At 32.5% G+C, this 20,266-nt stretch overlaps 1 protein-coding gene across 1 annotated transcript; it reads left to right on the forward strand.

The window, feature by feature from the left end:
* The first annotated feature begins 1,043 nt into the window (after nucleotides 1–1,043).
* LOC132742912 (uncharacterized) lies at nucleotides 1,044–16,219 on the forward strand. Its single transcript, XM_060731421.1, has 6 exons — nucleotides 1,044–1,330; nucleotides 7,568–7,737; nucleotides 8,699–8,799; nucleotides 9,459–9,575; nucleotides 10,492–10,623; nucleotides 11,202–16,219. Exons 1-6 carry the CDS (start codon nucleotides 1,302–1,304, stop codon nucleotides 11,511–11,513), a joined length of 861 nt encoding a protein of 286 aa, XP_060587404.1. The 5' UTR covers nucleotides 1,044–1,301; the 3' UTR covers nucleotides 11,514–16,219.
* Nucleotides 16,220–20,266: the final 4,047 nt, after the last annotated feature.

Here is a 20,266-nt window from a genome sequence, read left to right on the forward strand (position 1 = left end):
ACCCGAGCATTTTTACACAGATAAATAACGAATTGATAACAGTTCTTTTATTTTAGGAAGAAAGGAAATTATTCTTCAACTCACTGCAGCTGTACTAGATTATATACGTCAAAATTATCCCAAGAAATTTATGGTGGCTCATTTGATACACTGTGTGTTGCGTTGTCTATAGCGACAACACAACCTATTTCGTTATCGCCTTTTCGTCTTGTCGCTAGCCAAACGGCGCGTTGTCGCACTGTCGTCTTGTCGTCCTGTCTCTAGCAGAGCACGCCAAACGGCACGTTGTCGTGCGGCGCGATGTCGCCCTGTCGCTTGGCTTATAAGCCAATCCTTTGATTTGAACCGAGCGACAATGTGACGTCGCGACAACACGCCGCACGACAACGCGCCGTTTGGCGTGCATCGTTAGCGACAGGACGACAAAAGTCCGACAATGCGCCGTTTGGCGCTTTGTCGTCTTGTCGCTAGCGCCAATACGACGCACAAAAGCGTTCCAAATCAGCCACCATAGAAATTGGACGTTACAAACGTGCAACATAGATTCATCCCAAGTTTGCAGTTTATGTACGTGTATACGCTTTGATCCAAAAACAAATAACTCGTGTCGATTACATCCCTACGCATTTGAACACAAACCTTGCATTATCCTACAAGAATACATGTACAATTGATATTTATTTTCTTAACTTTCCTGATAATATTTAAATATGGTTAATTTTTATTTTAATGTGTCTAACATAGGCCGTACTATTCGTTTTGTCTTTCATCTAATATAAAACGTTATTCATTTTATTACCTGTAATTACTATTTCAAAACAAATTTCCTATATATTTGTTTTTTCGCTTTTCACAAAAATAAATCAATATAAAATAAAATAAACCAAATGAAGAAAAAACTGTAAAAGTAAATCAGCTGAATTCTAAATATAGCGCATAATGTTAATAATATTATTGTAAAACTACGTATATGATTATTCATCGTTTGATTTGGAAATACCCGATATTGATTTTGAACGCACATACGTGAACGTATATATATTGAATATCGATTTGACCCTGATATCTTGTTTACAATATTATGATTTTTAAAACACGTTCAAACATATTTTTACTTTATTTGTGAGTGACATAAATTAAACAGATAAGGATAAACAAGCGGAATACATTTAATAGTGTCTTAAGGTGTTAATGAAACGCAGTTAAGATAGTTAATGGTGTTTATATCTTTTCAACTTTATTTTGTTTAAAGAAAGAGCTTAAATATGTTTCCTTGGTTAAAAAAATAAAAGAAAGAAACGATGTCAACGAAACAACACTCAAAGAGCAGGTAATGTTACATCTCATAATTTTACAACGTCGTAAATTCATAAACTTATAAAATCATTGTACTATGTGAATTACAAAATACTGTTGAAAATCGTATTACATATATCATGTACAATAACTGATATAAAAATCACAAAGTCTTTTTAAGGGAAAACTTTGATTGAGCCGAAGTTTACATGATTCGCTGTAAGGTCGTAAAATAGCTAACTTAAATAATCTTGGTCATCTTTCATTCTGGATAAATCCATTCATCATTTTAGGTACAATTTCAAAACAAGTACCGACTGACTAACGAACAATGTAGACAATGATCAGACTCCTTACATTTCGGAAGACTTTCCCTTTAATTATGTGTATTGTATGAATTTAGAAAAAAAGTAGTCCGGCAACGTACTAGTTAAAATACGGAAAATATGTTTCATTGCAGTTAAAATATTTTTACAGTGCAAACACGAAAAATTAAAATTGCATTTCTATAAGTATACAATATATAAATTACACAGTCATGGGTATTTTGGTAACAGTAAAATTTCATCCCGATTTCATTCATACTGTTTCCCGATGCGTTAGCAATAACTTTGATGATTTTAGACCATGTGACCAGATTTTATACCATTAAAAATACTGTTACCCTGTAACAGTACAAATTTCTTAGTCACGTACGTGGTACACTTGCATTAACAGTATGAATAACTCCCAGTGGCCTATGGGAAATTAACATTACACAAAAATTGAGGGGTAATAATAATATATTTTTTTTTTGGTAAGAAGAGTTTATTGTACCTGAAAAGCTTTTTTCTGTTGATGTCATGTTATAGTTTCCAATAAAATACTCATCGGCCGATTTCCTGGGCCATTCTTTTAAGCAAAATAATAGTGGTTCAGCATCTTGTTTGAAACTTAAAATACAACTTTGTTTACATTTTGCTACCTTTATGACAAATACTTTCCGAGTCAGTGCTACTTTCTTCAGGTGATGAGTATTCAGCTGCCTTAAAAAGAATTGTTTGAACGATATAAAATGTATCATTTTTTCTGCTAGCTGCTATCCTTTCATTATAATATGGTTGCTTTGATTGCTAAGGACTTTATACTATTTTATTATCTTTTCCCAAGAACATAAAAAATATGTATTTTCTTATTCTAAATGTTTAAATGTTTTAATCTTAGCTGATTTATACTATTTGAAATACAGACTTTAATGAATTTACTTCAAATTTAATACATGTACACATTTAAAGAGTCTTTGTTATTATGTTGAACAAACCAACTTTCTACTTTTTGCCAAATTGAATGAGTGAAATTTACAACTTTAAGATTTAAAGTAATTTAAGTACTTTAACAAAACACGTTTATAATACAATTTGTCTTTCTTAACACGTTGTAAATACCCCCCACTTAGTTTTATGTTACAAGCACTTCACTATGATCAACAAATTCCTTTCTTTGAAAGAAAATTTAGTTTGAAACAGATATGGTTTGAAATCAAGAGTTTTCCAACTGAAAAGAATAAGAATTAAAAAAGATACTCGACTGAAATAAAACTGGTTAACTTGCATAAATTAATTCTTAAATTTCCATGCAAAATCTTAAAGAAATGTTAGCATAGCTTGCATAACAATGACATAATAATTTCTTGTAGGGAAAAAATCTTGACAAAATGGAACACTTTAATGTGTTTTTAAACGAACCTGTTGTGAACTCAATTCCTAACACATCTACACAGTCGATTATTTTTATAAATACTTGAAAAAAAGGTTGGAAAAAATCACAAATGATAAAATTACACATTAGAATAAAACAACAAAACAACACAAAAGTCAAGCCATGTGTATGTCAAGCTAGTCTACCTACAGATTTTATCTATTTTTGAGTCAGTTTATGGATAAAAAACATAAAGACAGGCGTATTTCACCCTAGCCACCCTGCCCCACTCCTGAAAAAATAATCAGTGAAATAATCTGGAAAAGAGAAGATCCATCGAAAACAATGAAAACAAAACAAATATGAGCCGCGTCACGACAAAACCAACATAATGGGTTTGCGACCAGCATGGATCCACCCAGCCTGCGCATCCGCGCAGTCTGATCAGGATCCATCCTGTTCGCTATCAGTTTCTCTACTTGCTATACGGTGGTTTGTTAGCAGGCTGGTCTGGATCCATGCTGGTCGCAAATCCATTATGTTGGTTTTGTCATGACGCGGCTCATATATGGCAAGAACTTGTACTAAAACAGATAATTCTCAAAAGCTTCAAGATATGAAACCTACCTTTACAGTTATACTAGTTAGAAGTTTATCTTGTCATTCAAAAGCACGTGCTTAATTCGTACCAAGCACGTGTCCCCTGGGATACATTACATGCACAATTCAAATTAGTCTGCCATATGTCAACTTTAATTAGTTTAAATACATTCTCCATTTGTTTATGAGCATTTGGATATCTTCACTTAGTATAAAAGGTAAGGCTTTGTATATTTACAGATTATCTAAATTTATTAGTTGTTGAATGTGATTATAGTCTGTCCCATCAAATTTGAACATTCCATTTTTTATTTAATATAATAGTAAAATCATTTAAATTAATGTCATCCTAACCCTGACGTCAATATCTCTAGACATGTTTTTCATTTTTTTCATAAAGTCAGTAATATGGTCAAAATGTTAAAATTATATTTTTCCCCGTTGACTTACGTTGTAACCTGACGTGACGTCCATTTCAAAATGGCGGCGCCCATATAGACGTCATTTAGGGTTCGTCTCACAATTACGGTGAAATGTACTCGTTAATTATAAAAATTTGATTATATTTATTTACTTACTGATCAATAGCTAAATGTTATCATTAAAATGAAAAATGAGAACAAAGTTGGTGTCAAAAAGGCAATTTTACTAGCAAACTATTATTAAAATAATCAAAATCATTTAAAGCTAAAATATCGCTAACCGCTTTATAAATTCTTACACACATCAATTAATAACCATGATAAACTGTCGTATTTTTTAAGATAAAAAAGAACAATGAAGTGATTTGATTAGATAGCTTTCCAATAAAGTGCGTATCTTACCGCAGCATGTCGTAGGGAGCGGGAACACTAGCTAGAATATGATAAACAATATCAACAAGGAAAGGCGGCGTTCAATGAACGTAACCCCCACATGACCCAGCTAGAAGACTATAAAAAATGGTTCTTTGCTAATTAATGTTTAATTTACACAATTCTTTAGTTGTCTGAATTCTGTCCATTAGTATGTATCACTTCTATTCAAAAATAATTAAATTGACCAGGTTCGATGGGATACAAAAATATGTTACCCTTCTTATTTCGGGTGCGATGTCCGTGCGCTAAAACTTTCCGTAGGTTTCAACTTTCACAAAAAATCGCCAACAAATACTACATTATCATGTAAATCTGACAAGAAATATATAGAAAGGAAAACTGATTCACTATATGTTCAGTATTGCTTTGCTTGTTACCACAGTGTCTACTTTAACTAACTCCCTGGCTAATGAGAGAACACAGACTTGCGTTCGAGGAAAATGTTAAATTATAAGAATATAATATCATGCTTTCTAGTTTTAGCAATCAAACGTAGGCCTATACACTTTAAGTTTGTAAATACAAATTTAACTTCCCGTCTCACAATTCAACAAAATGTCAGTGATTTCACTGATTTGATATTATTAAGAATAAGTTTGAATAAATTGAATTGGAGTGTTCAATAAGCGACAATAAGTGTGTTTTTTTTTAGACTCAAAGTGTTACATATAATTATTATGTTAATATGAAGGGGAGATCGAGTCAAAGAGAAACACCGAGTGACTTTCTCAATAATTTTAGCCTTCCTAAAATTTAAAAATATTCAGTGAAAATACAATAGATCTAGCATATTTTTCGCGGGATTAAAATACGGCATATTGTATATTTTGTAGCTAAAATAGTAGGATTTACAGAAGTCATGAAAAACGAGATTATATGTAGGGAAATTATTTCTGAGAAATATGTAAAATAGTTTAAAACATAAAATCAAAGCGAATGTAATATGTAATTAATGGAAGAAGTATTGTACTGTTGTAGATTCATGTCAATAAGTGTGTTTAAAATTATCTAGATGATCTAAATGTTATCAAAAGTTTTATTATTCATATATGAATTGAAGGTGTATTTTTACAGTTAAGTTGCAAAATCTGGGTATACAAAAATTATTTTAAATTTCATCAAGACAAATTCATCTCAACGCTTAAAATTATCTGTTTGAGGTTACATAATGCCTAGCCGCTCTCTGTCAATGCCGCAACTGGAATCGCGAGGCATTTTTGTTACGTCATATATTTCGTAAATTGTTGTTGACGTAATAAAGTTTCGTCTGGAATCCATTTTCAAGAGTAAATAAGCATCGTGATGTTGACAACTAAAATTGATGGGCCGTTCTTGAATTATGGATTTGGAACATAATGAATTATGATGTGTTTCATTTACATATTTCATTTGCTAACCCAGATAACTCCACAAATTGAACAATGTTTTAATAATGAGACGGATTAACAGTTTAAAAAATCTGGATCATCATAAGTGACAAGTGTAGGAGTCATGTCATTTAGGAGTTTCGAAGTAGAAAAAATCGGATCTACGGAACTGGATAGATACTGGCAATGAAGGAATCTTCAGATGGGACGTTTATAAATATCTATTCCGAAATTCATAGGAATTCTATTCAGCTTAAAAGTAAGTGTAATTTCGAGATATTTTATCCATTTGACTCGGTGTTCTTGTTGCTTATTTTTCATTTTTTTTTAAGTTTTTCATCATGCATTGCAACTAAACTGTTACATCTTGTAGATCCAGCTTTGTAAAATAATCATGAAACGACCCCGAGAACCTCATGTATATTTTAGAAACATAACACGTGTTTTCTCCCGTTCATCTTCAAATGAAGAGTACTTCGGCAATGGCTACGGAAAATAAACAACAGAGATTTTCCATAGAGAAATCAAAATTTGCTTTCACAAGAAAAGTAGACATTTTAGAGTAAAATCCTGAAAAATCTCGAGGGTGACTTTTTTTTAGTTTACAAAAATAGTTAAATTTTCATTCAACCTCATTTTGTTAATTCACACCAGGCAAAAGTTCATTTCCATTTTTAATGGGACAGACTATAGTTATGTAATATACTAGAACTGGTGCATGTCTGTAATGTTGACTATCGTTGGATAATCGTTTATATCATTAGTTATAATAACCTGGCAAAATGTTGATTGATGTAACCCTCTTATAACCTTCTTGCAGGCACATATTCTACCCATCAGTAAATATTTTTAAAAGTTTCCTTTGTCCAGATTGGAAGATTTACAAGTTCATTGAAGATGGTTAGGCGTGGTAAAGGTTATATACATTTACGGAACGACCATGCTGTTATTTATTGATAATGTTGAACAGATTTAACATATTTAAGTTTATTTACATCAGTAAACTTGATAGGCGATTACTTACTTTTTTGGCGACTTTATAGAGTATCACTTTTTCATATCTTTTAAAAAAAATATTTATAAGGATGTTTGGCTTTTCATGTTTTATTATTGATATCAGGTTAAAGTTGTTGAATATGCACGCACTTATATACACTGTAATACAATATTTGTGAATAGATCTCTGATTAGGACCCGTTTTTCATTTGAGGTTAATTATGCATTATTGTGATATATGTGGATGTTTGTTAGTATGTATACAATCATCATGTATATGTCGTATTTATCGACTAAATGTAAATAAAATGGCTAGTTATGTTTTCGTTGCAATACGAGTACATGTCTGACCAATTTGCAATGGGACTGTGTATTATGAAACAGTAAATAAAAGTGAACATGTGAACACATTCAACGGCTTTGACATGGATTTAGACGAGGCAATACGCAAATGCCTGGATAATCTATGGTTTTTTTTATACATTTTTATATTAATTAAAAACTGAAATAAAGGCACCATAAATGAAATTTTGCCGAAATATAACCAGAGGAAAACAAATTCCAATAATTCAGATTAACCGAGTATTTTACATCCTGTATTTTTTTACTCGTTGAGTGTCATACATTGGTGTAGGAGTAATATACTATCTATACTTAACTTGAATAAATTTATAAATCTGTATAATGGATTGGTTCTTGAATCATGACGGTTTTCTTCATTATTTTCTTATTCATACTTCAATGAAAGCTAAGAAGATATAATTACAATTTTAGTACGCGCCCTGAAGGTCCCCAGAGAGAAGAGTCAAAGATGTTAGCCAGTGATTCTATATCAACATGTGGTGAACCAGCATTTGCATCTAACATTGACAGGTTTGAAACACTAGAAGAAGTTAGTAGAGCTATAAAACAAGAAGGTGTTGATAATTGTGGTCTCATTTTTGGTGAGTTTTAACTTGTTTTAAAGGAACTCCACTGACATTCAAAGCCTACAAATTGAATTTCTTACATAGACCAGTTATCGCACTCTTAACAGACAGATATGCAAAAGATGATTCATAAATATACTTATTAATCGAATTTTTGTGTTATTCTTATTCCAATTTGAATGAAAAGCGTAGCCAATCCCGCCATGTCAAAAAACTTCAGTGGAGTCCCTTTAAAGCGTATTGAGACAGTTTAGTGTCATGCAGATTTCACTTCAAAGAAAAAGTAAAATAAACATTGTAAGACTATTGGGTAGGTTATAATCCTCTATAATTGCTAAATCTAACATTAACTTGATATAACGTTGCTCGCCATTTTGTTGCAAAATTGTTTGGTCCATTCCTTTTGTATACTTAACATATTTAGAAATAGCTGTTTAATTGATGTAGGTTTATATATACAATATTAAATTAATACACAAAAAAATCGAAATATTGAGAATCAAAAATGACATAATTTCAAACTTGCCATTCTTTTAAAACTGCCAGTATGGGCAATACGACTGACACTGACAGTGAAGTCGACAAGTCGATTTATTGATTTGTATAATAGACGCGCTGTACTTTTTATTAAAGATAATGTAACGAAATATAAAAATATAATTGTATAAACAAATTCTTCTTTTGGTATCCTAACACCAGATTGCAAGTAAATCTAAAGAATGTGTATCTTCATAACATGTAGTTGGTTAGGAATCGAACCAAGGACCTTTAGATCGGTAGTCCGAAATCTATACCAATACAGCACACCTTACAGACGTGTGAAGTTCACAAATATATTGATATATTTGTTAGATACCACTGTTTATCCAATGACCTTTACGAAAGTTAATGAAGTGACGGGTCAATATTGTTGGATAATTAGGCTATTACTATAATAATGTGTATCTTTAATCAATTTTTGTAACCTATTTTTCAGGTATAGATTATACATTAAGCAACAAATTGCAAGGTCAGATAACATTCGGAGGTTCCAGTCTTCATGATATTTCTGATGACAAAGTTAATCCATACCAGGAGGTTGGTAATCGTATTACAAATTACTTTGTTCACGTGTTTGATTATATAATGATTAAAATGCTCAATATTTGTCACTGTAGTGAAAAGGGAGAAATCTATCCCACAGGGATATTACATATTTGCAATTTCTGATTAAAACCAGCCCCTAAATAATGCTGCACCTTAAATAGCACATAAGGTGATATGATAATGGCGACCAAAACGGAGAGACTATACAATGCTCTGTACTACATGTTCATCTTCAAAGTATGAAATAACAACTGAATAATTGTTATATTTTTCTACGGAAGGTCAGTGGGTCTACACAGTTACCGGCTAATTTACCTGAGTTATTCCTCCACGAAACTCGCCATATAACCCCTACAGTGTCGAGCTAACACAACAAGCATATGAGTTTATACATTTAAGATTCCGACAATAACTCTCTTGATATTATTATGCCATGAATCATTTTGAAACCATTTATATTCTGTATCATTTGTTCTTGTTATTTTCCGTTAACAGTTGAGATATCTAACTTAAAGCGGACTAACAGACCCATTGGCTTGGATATGCTAGGCTATTTTTGTATAATATTAATGCGTTACTGTTAATATAAAGGCATATACCACTGTAATATTAAATACTAATTTCTCATATGTTATTCGGTTATATGACAGGTTATATGTATACTTGGTGAGACTCTAGAACCTTTAGATGATGATGGTATAATACCAGCATATGGGTTCGGTGATAGACGGGTCAAGGATAAAGGCATATTCCCATTGAAGACTGAGGTAATATATATAATCAATTATCACAGTTTTGTTAGCAATTTTAGAATGTATTTCACCTAATCAATTGTTTACTATCACGTTTGAAGTTGTGTTATATGACAAAATATTATATTCTCCTTTAATTAAGTTATTCCCATTTTTTTCATACAAAGATATCCTCCCGTTCACATACAAAGACAGGTGCATAATTTAAGACACACTTTTTACGTGCCCAACTTTCCAAATGAGTTTTAGTTGAGCTGAAAACAAAATGCTCTGTCTAATTGCTAATTGCCCATCCAAATTTTTTGTAAAAATATATCATCTAAATCAAATAAATTATGGCCTTGTGATAAAATATTGCTCCATCATTGGCCGCGCTTTGCGATAATCTCTGAAAATAAAATGCTTTCAGCTTAAATACGTCACAAATAATTCCTTCTAGTTGGCATATACATATATTTATCCAAGGAGCCTTAACAATTAAACCACAGTAGCTATTCCACCATTGAGTTTACTTGTTTGCTGTAGACATATATTGAATCTCTTTCCTGTGAGTGCTGAAACATATGTTGTATTGTCTGTTCGGCAACTTCTTGCACTGGAAGTAATGTTCTCCCATCCCTAACATATGATGTTACTTTCCATTTGACATGACTGTCAATGTTATCATATTAGTGTCCAAAGATATGACGTAGCTTTCAATGATATGGCAGTGCATCCTTTGATATGATACAGTTTCCAACAAAATTACATTATTTCCATTGATAACATGACATCATTTAAGTGATAAAAAGTTGTTTCAAATACTAGTAATTTGACATTGTATACAATTGTTACCAGTTATACGGCATCGTTTCCTTCCTATAACATGAGGTTATTTCCAATACAATGACATTGTATCTATTATTGTGATACGAGGATTTATATTTTACAGGGAGAATGTGATGGTTTTGCCGAAGTGTTAGATGTATATAATGAAGTCACACCATCAATTAAACTTGGAGGACCAACTAACTTTGCTCCGCTTATAAAAGAAGCTATTGATATTGTTAAAAAAGAAAAACAGGTATTTTTAAAATGAAAAAAAAAACAAAAACAAAAAAACCATCAACTACACACAATAATGAAAAACTATCAATATACGTTTTAATTTATGGTATAACAGAACCTGCATTATGGAACAATTTACATTAATTTATATGACAATGTTAAAACAAGCAATGTGCAAGACGGTCTGTTGGTAGCACTCGTATGAGCTACAATTGTTTTTTAAACATTCATTACAATGTTAGATGATGAATATTAAGGCCAAGTTAGATATTTGTTAAATGAAAATAGGGAAAAAAATCCCCTCCCCAATAAAAGTAAGTTCTTTACTGTTAAATTACTAGTAAAACGAGTCAAACTGCACATTAATGATTTTATTTCCCAGCAATTTCAATCTTCAATCTTACAGGTGTCCTCCTTTTGTCCAGATCCGAATGGACTTAACAAATCACTAATGTCAAAATCAAATTCAATGAAGAATATCAAGTCTATTCTTGTTGCGTATATCTCCGTAGTTTATCTTCATTTGATAACATTAATGTTAGATTGTTTATCAAACAGTATATTAATTACGTTTTATTACGTACCATATTTCAGTACCACATTCTAGTGATTGTTGCAGACGGTCAGGTAACTAGCGAGGAGGAGACAATAGATGCTATAGTAACCGCCTCAAACTATCCTCTCTCAATTGTTGTAATAGGTGTAGGTGACGGACCATGGGAAGTTATGCGGGACTTTGATAATAAATTACCTGAGAGAAAGTTTGACAATTTCCAGTTTGTAGAATTTCACAAAACCAAATCAGAAGCAAGAAATCCGCAAGCAGCAATAGCACTTCAGGCCTTGATGGAAATACCTGATCAGTTTAAAGATATTAAAAGACTGAATCTGTTGAATAAATTGTGAATATTAAGATATTCTTCCATATGAGTTTCATACATTAATGAATTGAAAACTTTGTGACATTGAGCAACTGCCACATGCTTGCGATAATTTCTTCTTTTCTAGAGTTTTGTTATAAATCTAGGTTGTGAATTTGTCAAATGTAAATGAGCCGCGTGTAGCATTAGTTGTCCTAATCGTCCATTTCATTTTTTTCTGACCTTTTAAGTTTATCTTTTGTATATCACTCATAGGAAACTGTATGTCTTTTAAAGTAATGTTATCCGGTCATGACAAATTTATCGCAGTAATCACGTGGCCGTTTAATGGCCTTATTTGGGGATCATTTCTAACTGTACAGGGACGAAAATTGCTGGACGCGGCTCATATAAGAATACTCCTAACTTTTATCTTGTTGATGACACTGGTTGTGGCGCCGTTATATGTCGCAACGCCGCTAAATGTCGCACTTGCCGCTAAATGTCGCACCATTGCCGCTCAATGTCGCAACCGCCGCTAAATGTCGCAAAATCATTTGCCGTTAAATGTCGCAATGTTAACGTTCAATGTCGCACGGATTTCCCCTACCGTTAAATGTCGCAACACTATCGTTAAATGTCGCAAGATGTTGAACTCGAGTTTTATTATTGTATTATATCAATTAAATCTGCCTACTCAAGACGAATTATACCTGTTTGAAAACGAGTGATTTTATCATATATGGAAATGCGCTGCAAATTATACAACGATAATACTCATATCATAAATAAATGTTTATTGTTTTGCGTTCGATTTTTACCTGATCTTATACAAGTACATATTGATAAATTAATTATACAATTGTCTACCATTTGTATGAAACTGCAAAATTTACATTGTTATGTAAATACTTTTGTACAAACATGTCTGTAAAATTAGCAAAAGAGACAGCCTAACGGCCAGTCTGAGTTTGCAGAATGATGGCCTAGCAGGCTGAGGAGGCAAATCGTCTCGCAGCCGGAAGAGGCATCCTAAGAGACAACCTGGTATGTGTTAGATAGAATCTGGTACAGAAGTCAACGTAGATAAACAAAATCAGTTTTGAAAGCATAAAACATGTTATTTGCACAAACAGTTTAAATGCTTTTATTATATTTGCGTGTTTTTATTTCCATTTTAACGCCAGAGAGGCAGTGCTCATTCATACTGATTCTTCAATAAATATAAAAAATGTTTACTTTACGCATCTGTTCCATATTTTATTTTGAACAATAAAGTTCTCTTAAAATAAATACTCTATAGTGCCTATGTTTTGTATTTATGGTCATTTGAATTTTACTATGATGTTCTCGACATGCGCGTTAGAACACGATAAGAAATCAAAAAGTTCTAATCAAACTCGTGACAAAAAAACTACGAGCATAAAAGTGGTTACAGATATAATTAATATTGTCGTTACACATGTATAATGTATGTCTTGTGTTGTTTTGTTTTTTTCGAAAATGTCAGATTAAATTTCATTGAAATCGTAACAGATTAAGATTTTCATTACAGCATTAGCAATCATGTGACAATAAAATATAAAAAGCCTGGATTCCCTGGCCAATACGGCTAGCTGTATTCAACCAAATAGCAAGGCCAATATGAACATAATTAATTATTGGTATTCTTATAGAGAATCTATCATAGTATAAAGCGACTTGACGAGTGAAATATTACTTCCCATAATGTCCAAGCGTAAATAGTGTTTGACAAATGGTAAAATGTACTTAATTTTCTGTACGTTTTCTAATTTTGACATCTGCTCACTCAGCTGCCGGCATATAATATGATAATATCTGCTTATCGTGAAATTCGCTCATATCTAACACCCGACCGCAGATCAGCAAACCTGTGAGGAATACTAAATGATCAAGAATACTACACGAATGCTAAATGCAAGATTTCAAAATGGCCCAAAACACTTCACATTTCGAATAAGACCAAGCTTGTCTGTCGATTTTCGTGTTGACCGTGCATTTCATACTGTGCATTTTTTCACGTATTTGCCGTTTCTGTTAAAATGAAATTTTTGCCTTGATATACAATCAATATTTCAAGTTTGAAGTGAATATTTGTGATGGTTTTGGGGAAAAAATATAAAAAGGGAGATAATTAAGCAAAAATGCCTTTCAAGATCTCTCCTTTAGAAATACATTTTACTTTTATATGAAATAAGTATTTTATGTTTAAAGTGAATATGTTTGAACTTTTTTGAGCAATTAGCCGTAACCAAAAGGTTAATCAAGGCGAAAACATAATCGAAAACTTAACCAAAAAAGTTAACCAACGCCGAAAAGAATGAAAAAAATCATTTCTCAAAATCGTTCAATCGGGAGGAAATAAAGTTAGCAGTCATTTGGTCACGGAGGCCCCTCATACCTTTTGATATAATGCAAATATTGTGTTAAATCTGGAGATGACATATCAGTTATAGAGGAAAAACTACAATATAGCCTTAATATGATTATTAAGTGATGTAAAATAAATAATATGCTTTTACACCCTAAAAATCTAAAAGTATGCTGGTAGGTATATAGTAGACAAAAGCTAAAGATTGCAAAAGCAATAAATTTGAAAATTAACGACTCAACTCTTGACAATGTAGAATCACAAAAACTGCTTGGTATTTATGTTGAAAATACACTCAATTGGCACTGTCAGGTAAATGATGTGTGTAAAAAAATTGAACTCTAAAGTTAATTTATTTAGGCGTATAAAGTACTTTTTAAATGAGGAATCTCGTATGCTTTTTTATAATGCATACCTTCTTCCTATTTTTGATTATTGTTGTAATATATGGGGAAAAGAAAACAAAAAATATATATGCCAAATATACAAAATACAAACACGAATTTGCAAAATTATTCTAGACCTTCCAATGAGAAACCAATCAGAAAGTTTATACAAAAGATTAAAAATATTGCCTTTCAAGAAAAGATGTATTTTTCACACCGGTGTCCAAGTATATAAAGCACTGAATAATATGTCCCCTCAATATATCCGAGACTTACTTACCATATCTAATAATCAAAAGTATAATCTAAGAATAATATCTCACGGAAATTTAATTTCGTCTTACAAACCACGTACTAATCATTTTAATGACACATTCCAATTTAATGCCATGGTTATTTGGAATTCCATACCACTGACTATAAGAAGAAAAACAAAATTGTAAATATTTAAGAATAGTTTCAAGAAATACTTATTTAATCAACTTTAGCACGGTCCGTATGTATTAAATATACAAGATACGCTCTTTATATTCATACATGTGTTTTTAGCTCACCTGTCACAAAGTGACAGGGTGAGCTTTTGTGATTGCTTTTCGTCCGGCGTCCGTCGTCCGTCCGTCGTCCGTAAACTTTTACTTTAAATGACATCTTCTCATAAACCACCAAGCCAATTTCATCAAAACTTCACAGGAATGTTCCTTTGGTGGTCACCTTTGAAAATTGTTCAAAGAATTTAATTCCATGCAGAACTCTGGTTGCCATGGCAACCAAAAGAAAAAAACTTTAAATATCTTCTTCTAAAAAACCCAAAGAGCTAGAGCTTAGATATTTGGCATGAAACATCTTCTAGTGAGTGTCTACCAAGTTTGTTCAAATAAAAGCCCTGGGGTCAAAATTGGCCCCGCCCCAGGGGGTCATTGATTTTCCCTATATGCATATAGTAAAAACTTAAAAAATCTTTTTTTAAAGAACCCAAAGAGCTAGAGCTAAGATATTTAGCATGAAACATCCTCTAATGGGTGTCTACCAAGTTTGTTCAAATAAAAGCCCTGGGGTCAAAATTGGCCCCGCCCCAGGGGGTCATTGATTTTCCCTATATGCATATAGTAAAAACTTATAAAATCTTCTTTTAAAGAACCCAAAGAGCTAGAGCTAAGATATTTAGCATGAAACATCCTCTAATGGGTGTCTACCAAGTTTGTTCAAATAAAAGCCCTGGGGACAAAATTGGCCCCGCCCCAGGGGGTCATTGATTTTCCCTATATGCATATAGCAAAAACTTAAAAATCTTCTTTGAAGAAACTCATATAGCTAGAGTTTAGATATTAAGCATGAAGCATCTTCTAGTAAGTGTCAACAAAGATTGTTCAAATAAAAGCCCTTTGGTCAAAACTGGCCCTGTCCCAGGTGTGTCATTGTTTTTAACTATATGTGTAAAGAAAAAACTTGACCAGCTAGACCTTAGATGTTTAGCATGAAACATCTTCTAATGGGTGTCTACCAAGTTCAAATAAAAGCCCTGGGATTTAAACTGGCCCCGCTCCGGGGGCCTATATACAGGTGAGCGACTTCAGGGCCATCATGGCCCTCTTGTTTATTATTATGTTTTCTAATAATGGGTGTCTGTCTTAGTTTCAAGTTTTTTGACTGTGTTAATTTTGTTAATTTTGTAAGTTAATTTTACTTTTTAAATTGCAGATTAAAATGATGCACTGATGAAAGTATTATGTTTAATGATAAATAAAATGAATTGTATGAATGTTCAGTATATGTGTTAATATATGTTAAAATTGTGATAACCATTTAATCATTTCTTTTACATGTTATATTTTCTTTGATTGATATGTGTTCTTTTGTGTGTGTGTTTTTATTTTTATTTTTTATTTTAGAAGGCCGCATTGTTAATAAGATGTTGCAATCTGTATATATGTCTTAATGTGTTACCTTCGGTAAATAAAGTTATTATTATTATTATTATTATTATTATTATTATTATTATTATCATTATTATTAAACAATATGAAATACAAAATATCATATTCGACCTTCAAGTATAATCTTTCATAAGCATCAGCTAAATTGTTATTTCACTGGTTTACTGTATAAATTTTGTTTAGTCTTTGGGCCCCGGATCAGCGGGTTTGAGTGCTATATATTTTCCTTGAATACTTTAGTTGTTCAGATGTGTGTTGAGGAACATCAGTCATTTATAAAATAGAGAGAAAAAAAGAACCCCTAAAGAAAGTCCAAAACGGCAAAATTGAAAATGTTGCAGGTTCCGTTTGATAAAGCCCAAATTAACACTGTCCCGGTACTGGCCGGCCACGGTATCGCGTACTGTGTCTTAAGCCGGTGAACCGGGGTGTTTCGTGGTGTTTTTCTAAGAAATCAAATTGCGTTTACACACCCCGACAGAGCCCAGGTGTATTCCATGTTCAGAGCCAGATATAGCACGGGATATATCGGATAAGCACCGATGCTAAATCGGTGTATTCCCGCTTGATTACGGTGGAGACACGACTTGACGTCAATCCCGACCATCGCCGATTTTGCCACGGTAACGCTACTTTTAATGCGGTACTGTCCCGGTGACACGTTAATGCACCGATTCTTCCGGTTTCAAGTTTATGAGAATAAACTGCCTGACCACGTTGACATCAGTCATTTGGTAAAAACTCAGCAGAGATGCCATCCAAAGGAAAGGGGGATGAAAGTTAGAAAAAAACTGTGCCTACATCGCCTACAGAGGTTGAGGTACCTGAAGCTGAAAATTCGCCAGCCGAAGATTTTTTCCTACTCTCATTTAACAAATTGTCCATGCTCGTGTTCCTTCTCTAAACAAAATGATCCAAAGTAGCACTTCTATGGCATGTTAAACGTTGCAATATTCAATAAATAAAATTTTTGTTCTATATCCAATATTTATATTGCATAACTCTTTATATTGTATACCATAATATTTATTCAATCCAGCTGAATATTTGTTCATCATAAAAAACATTTGTGTGTGATAATTTTCTATTTATATGTTCTATATTTGAAAATATATATTGTATAATAAAAAATATTTATTGTATAGATCTACTGAAATCTACTTATTCGATAATTTGAATCATGGGATAGAACACTTAGCATACTAAGCCCCGCCTACAAAGTAAATAAAGCTGTGGAAATGATCAGCGTCCCTGTCACTTAATTGTAAATACATGTAGTGCATATACTTAATCCTCCTTATAAATGTATATGCAATATTGGAAACAGATTTTAAAGTCTTTAGCACATGCAATCGTATAAATAGAGGATATTGAATGAGTGTAGGTTTAGTACTTAATTTAAACAATTTATTACATGCTTTTCGGTGGTTTATATAGAGGATATTTGTTTGTTTTGCATGTAAGATTGAAATATAATTTCACTGAGTGAACACCAGATACAATATTTTCACGAGTGGCGTAGCCACGAGTGAAAATATAATAGCTGGTGTTCACGAATGAAATATATTTCAATCTTATATGTAAAACAAATAAATTTTCTTTTTATTTTATGCTTTTTAAGTGATTTCAAGCTATTTTTTTTACTGATTTTGCCGCGTAACGTCTCGCATCTCCTTTGTGACGTCATAATATCATGACGTCACATCATCAGTTTTGAAATCTAGTTCCGTTAAATTTCTCTAATTTTGTTAAATTTCTAACATGATGTATGATGACATGGACTTTCTTTTCCTAAAGAAGCAAAATTTACGTATGACGGCATTTATTTCTGCCTGTTATTCCATCTAGTTATGATTATCTGTTCATCCGCATTCAGATATAGTCCGGCTACAGTGAAAATTATATTTTATAAATTTCACTAGTGGTTTATCAGAATATAATCATCTGATATATTACAATAAAACACTGGAAAGCATGAAATAAAGAAATATATCAGTGATATAAAACTGGTAATTTCACTGTTTGAAACAGTGAAAATACCACTTTGGTCATTTCACTGTTTTGAATTTAAGCCCCTACGTTGTTTCAGCGTGCACAGTACTGGGTAGTCTGGTTCCCTGCCTACATTAGCTACGAAAAGTAACGTAGTATAAGGAGAAGGAACTCCAGACTAAGTACTGGGTACCAACTTAATGACGTGACGTCGTAAATGACGTCACGTTGTATTATTATTTGGCGCGCTTTTCATTCAGTATTAGGTTTAATGTCTTTTTAAAACGTTTCTTTGCATACAATAAAAAGAAAATTTGTTTAGTTTAGTGTAAGATCGAAATATATTCGCATAATATGATTTTATTCAACTCGTTCAATAAATTTAGTATTAATCTTCACTCATTCAATATCCTCTATATATACTAGTGTAATATCGTTTTTATTAAATAGCTTTATCGCACACCCGTGCCGATTTTGCGACTCCGTAAAAATGGTATTGCACGGCCGTGCATATATTTTGACGTGACGTCATATAAGAATCTTACACCGGCTGCCGGTACAGACCGGAATATCTAGCTCGAGGGTGACTGTTTACGGCGGTAACGAGGCTCTGTCGAGTTTCCGCCTTAAACAGTCACCCGAGAGCTAGATATTCCCGTCTGCACCGACAGCCAGTGTTTGATTCTTTTTCTTGCATATTACATATCAATTATTTTAGAACAGAAATTACGAAAACTGATATTCTCATTACGCACTTTTTCTAATAGTAGCGTGTGAACTTACAGGTTAAGTGACGTCATCCTAAGAACGCAATTCATTAATAAAAGGCGCGCAGCACTGACGTCATTTAAAGCACGCGACTTGTCTTACATGGGGGGTGTAAGACAGGGTTTTCTAGCACCGGTGTAAACGGTAGATAATCCTGTTAGATATGCAAGAATTAGCGTTATACAAACATAGTGTAAAGACACACTAAATGTTAGCGTTATACTATAGGCGCGTCAATGAAAAATGACTTTTATTTCACTTTAAACAGTCTTTATATTGGGAATGTGATAAATAGAATATTAAATTTGCGTTAGTTCATTGCTAAATTTATTGCACTCGTTGAATAAAATAGGCCAGAGGCTCGCATAATATAATTTTATTCAACCCGTGCAATAAATTCAGTATTGAACAATACACTCCTGCACCGCGGTTTATGTAATAATATAGGGTTAACGCACGTTTTTCCGTGTTATAACGTCTGCAGAGTTAATTGATTTAACAAAGCTTGACATTGGAGATTTATTATCTCAAGAAAAAAAACAACGTTACATTACTCTACCCTCTACCAAAGACAAAACATGACCCTCAGAAATTCTTATTGACGGTAGAAAAAAGATCAGTGACATTAGAATCGGTTTTTTTTCAAGCAAACAAGTTTATAAAAAAATCAGGCACTAAGCATTATTCCCTCAAAGAAATATAAAGAGAATTTATCAACATTAACATAAATAAAACAACATTTTCTCATATTCATTTTGTGTTATCTAGTTTTGTAAGTTAATCGGAGTGTTAAACTGAATGACAGTACAGTAGCCCGGGTCTCCAGGATACCGGTGTACATATTTTTTACAAGGTCTTTTTCAAATAAAATTTTATTGACTTGAAAAAAAGAAGGAATAAACAACTTCATTAACATCTAATCCTCTTAAAAATACATTACAGAGTTCTGTTACTATGAAATTCTCGCTCACTACCATAGTAAACAATGGTCGACCATTTTGTATGACGTAGTTAAACAGACTTCATGCTACCGGTGCACTGGTAAAAATTGTTATTTATATGGAAAGCCATTGCAGTTTTAACAGCAAAAATATCATTTTAGCATAATTGTATTCATATATAAAAAACAAACTAAAAAACAACATGAAAACGTGTGTTTCAATAGTTTACTGTTCCTCTTTTATCACCCCAAGGGATCTCTGTTTTAGAATCATTTACTCCCAATTACAGGTGTATATATTATACCATGTGGCTGGATTCAAAAACACCCCTTCACTTAATTTTAGTGTTGTTGTGATTATCTGGTCCTTTTATATCATTGAATCTA

Source organism: Ruditapes philippinarum, unplaced genomic scaffold (genome assembly GCF_026571515.1).
Source record: "Ruditapes philippinarum isolate M1 unplaced genomic scaffold, ASM2657151v2 ctg3828_1_1_1_1, whole genome shotgun sequence".
Taxonomy (NCBI): domain Eukaryota; kingdom Metazoa; phylum Mollusca; class Bivalvia; order Venerida; family Veneridae; genus Ruditapes; species Ruditapes philippinarum.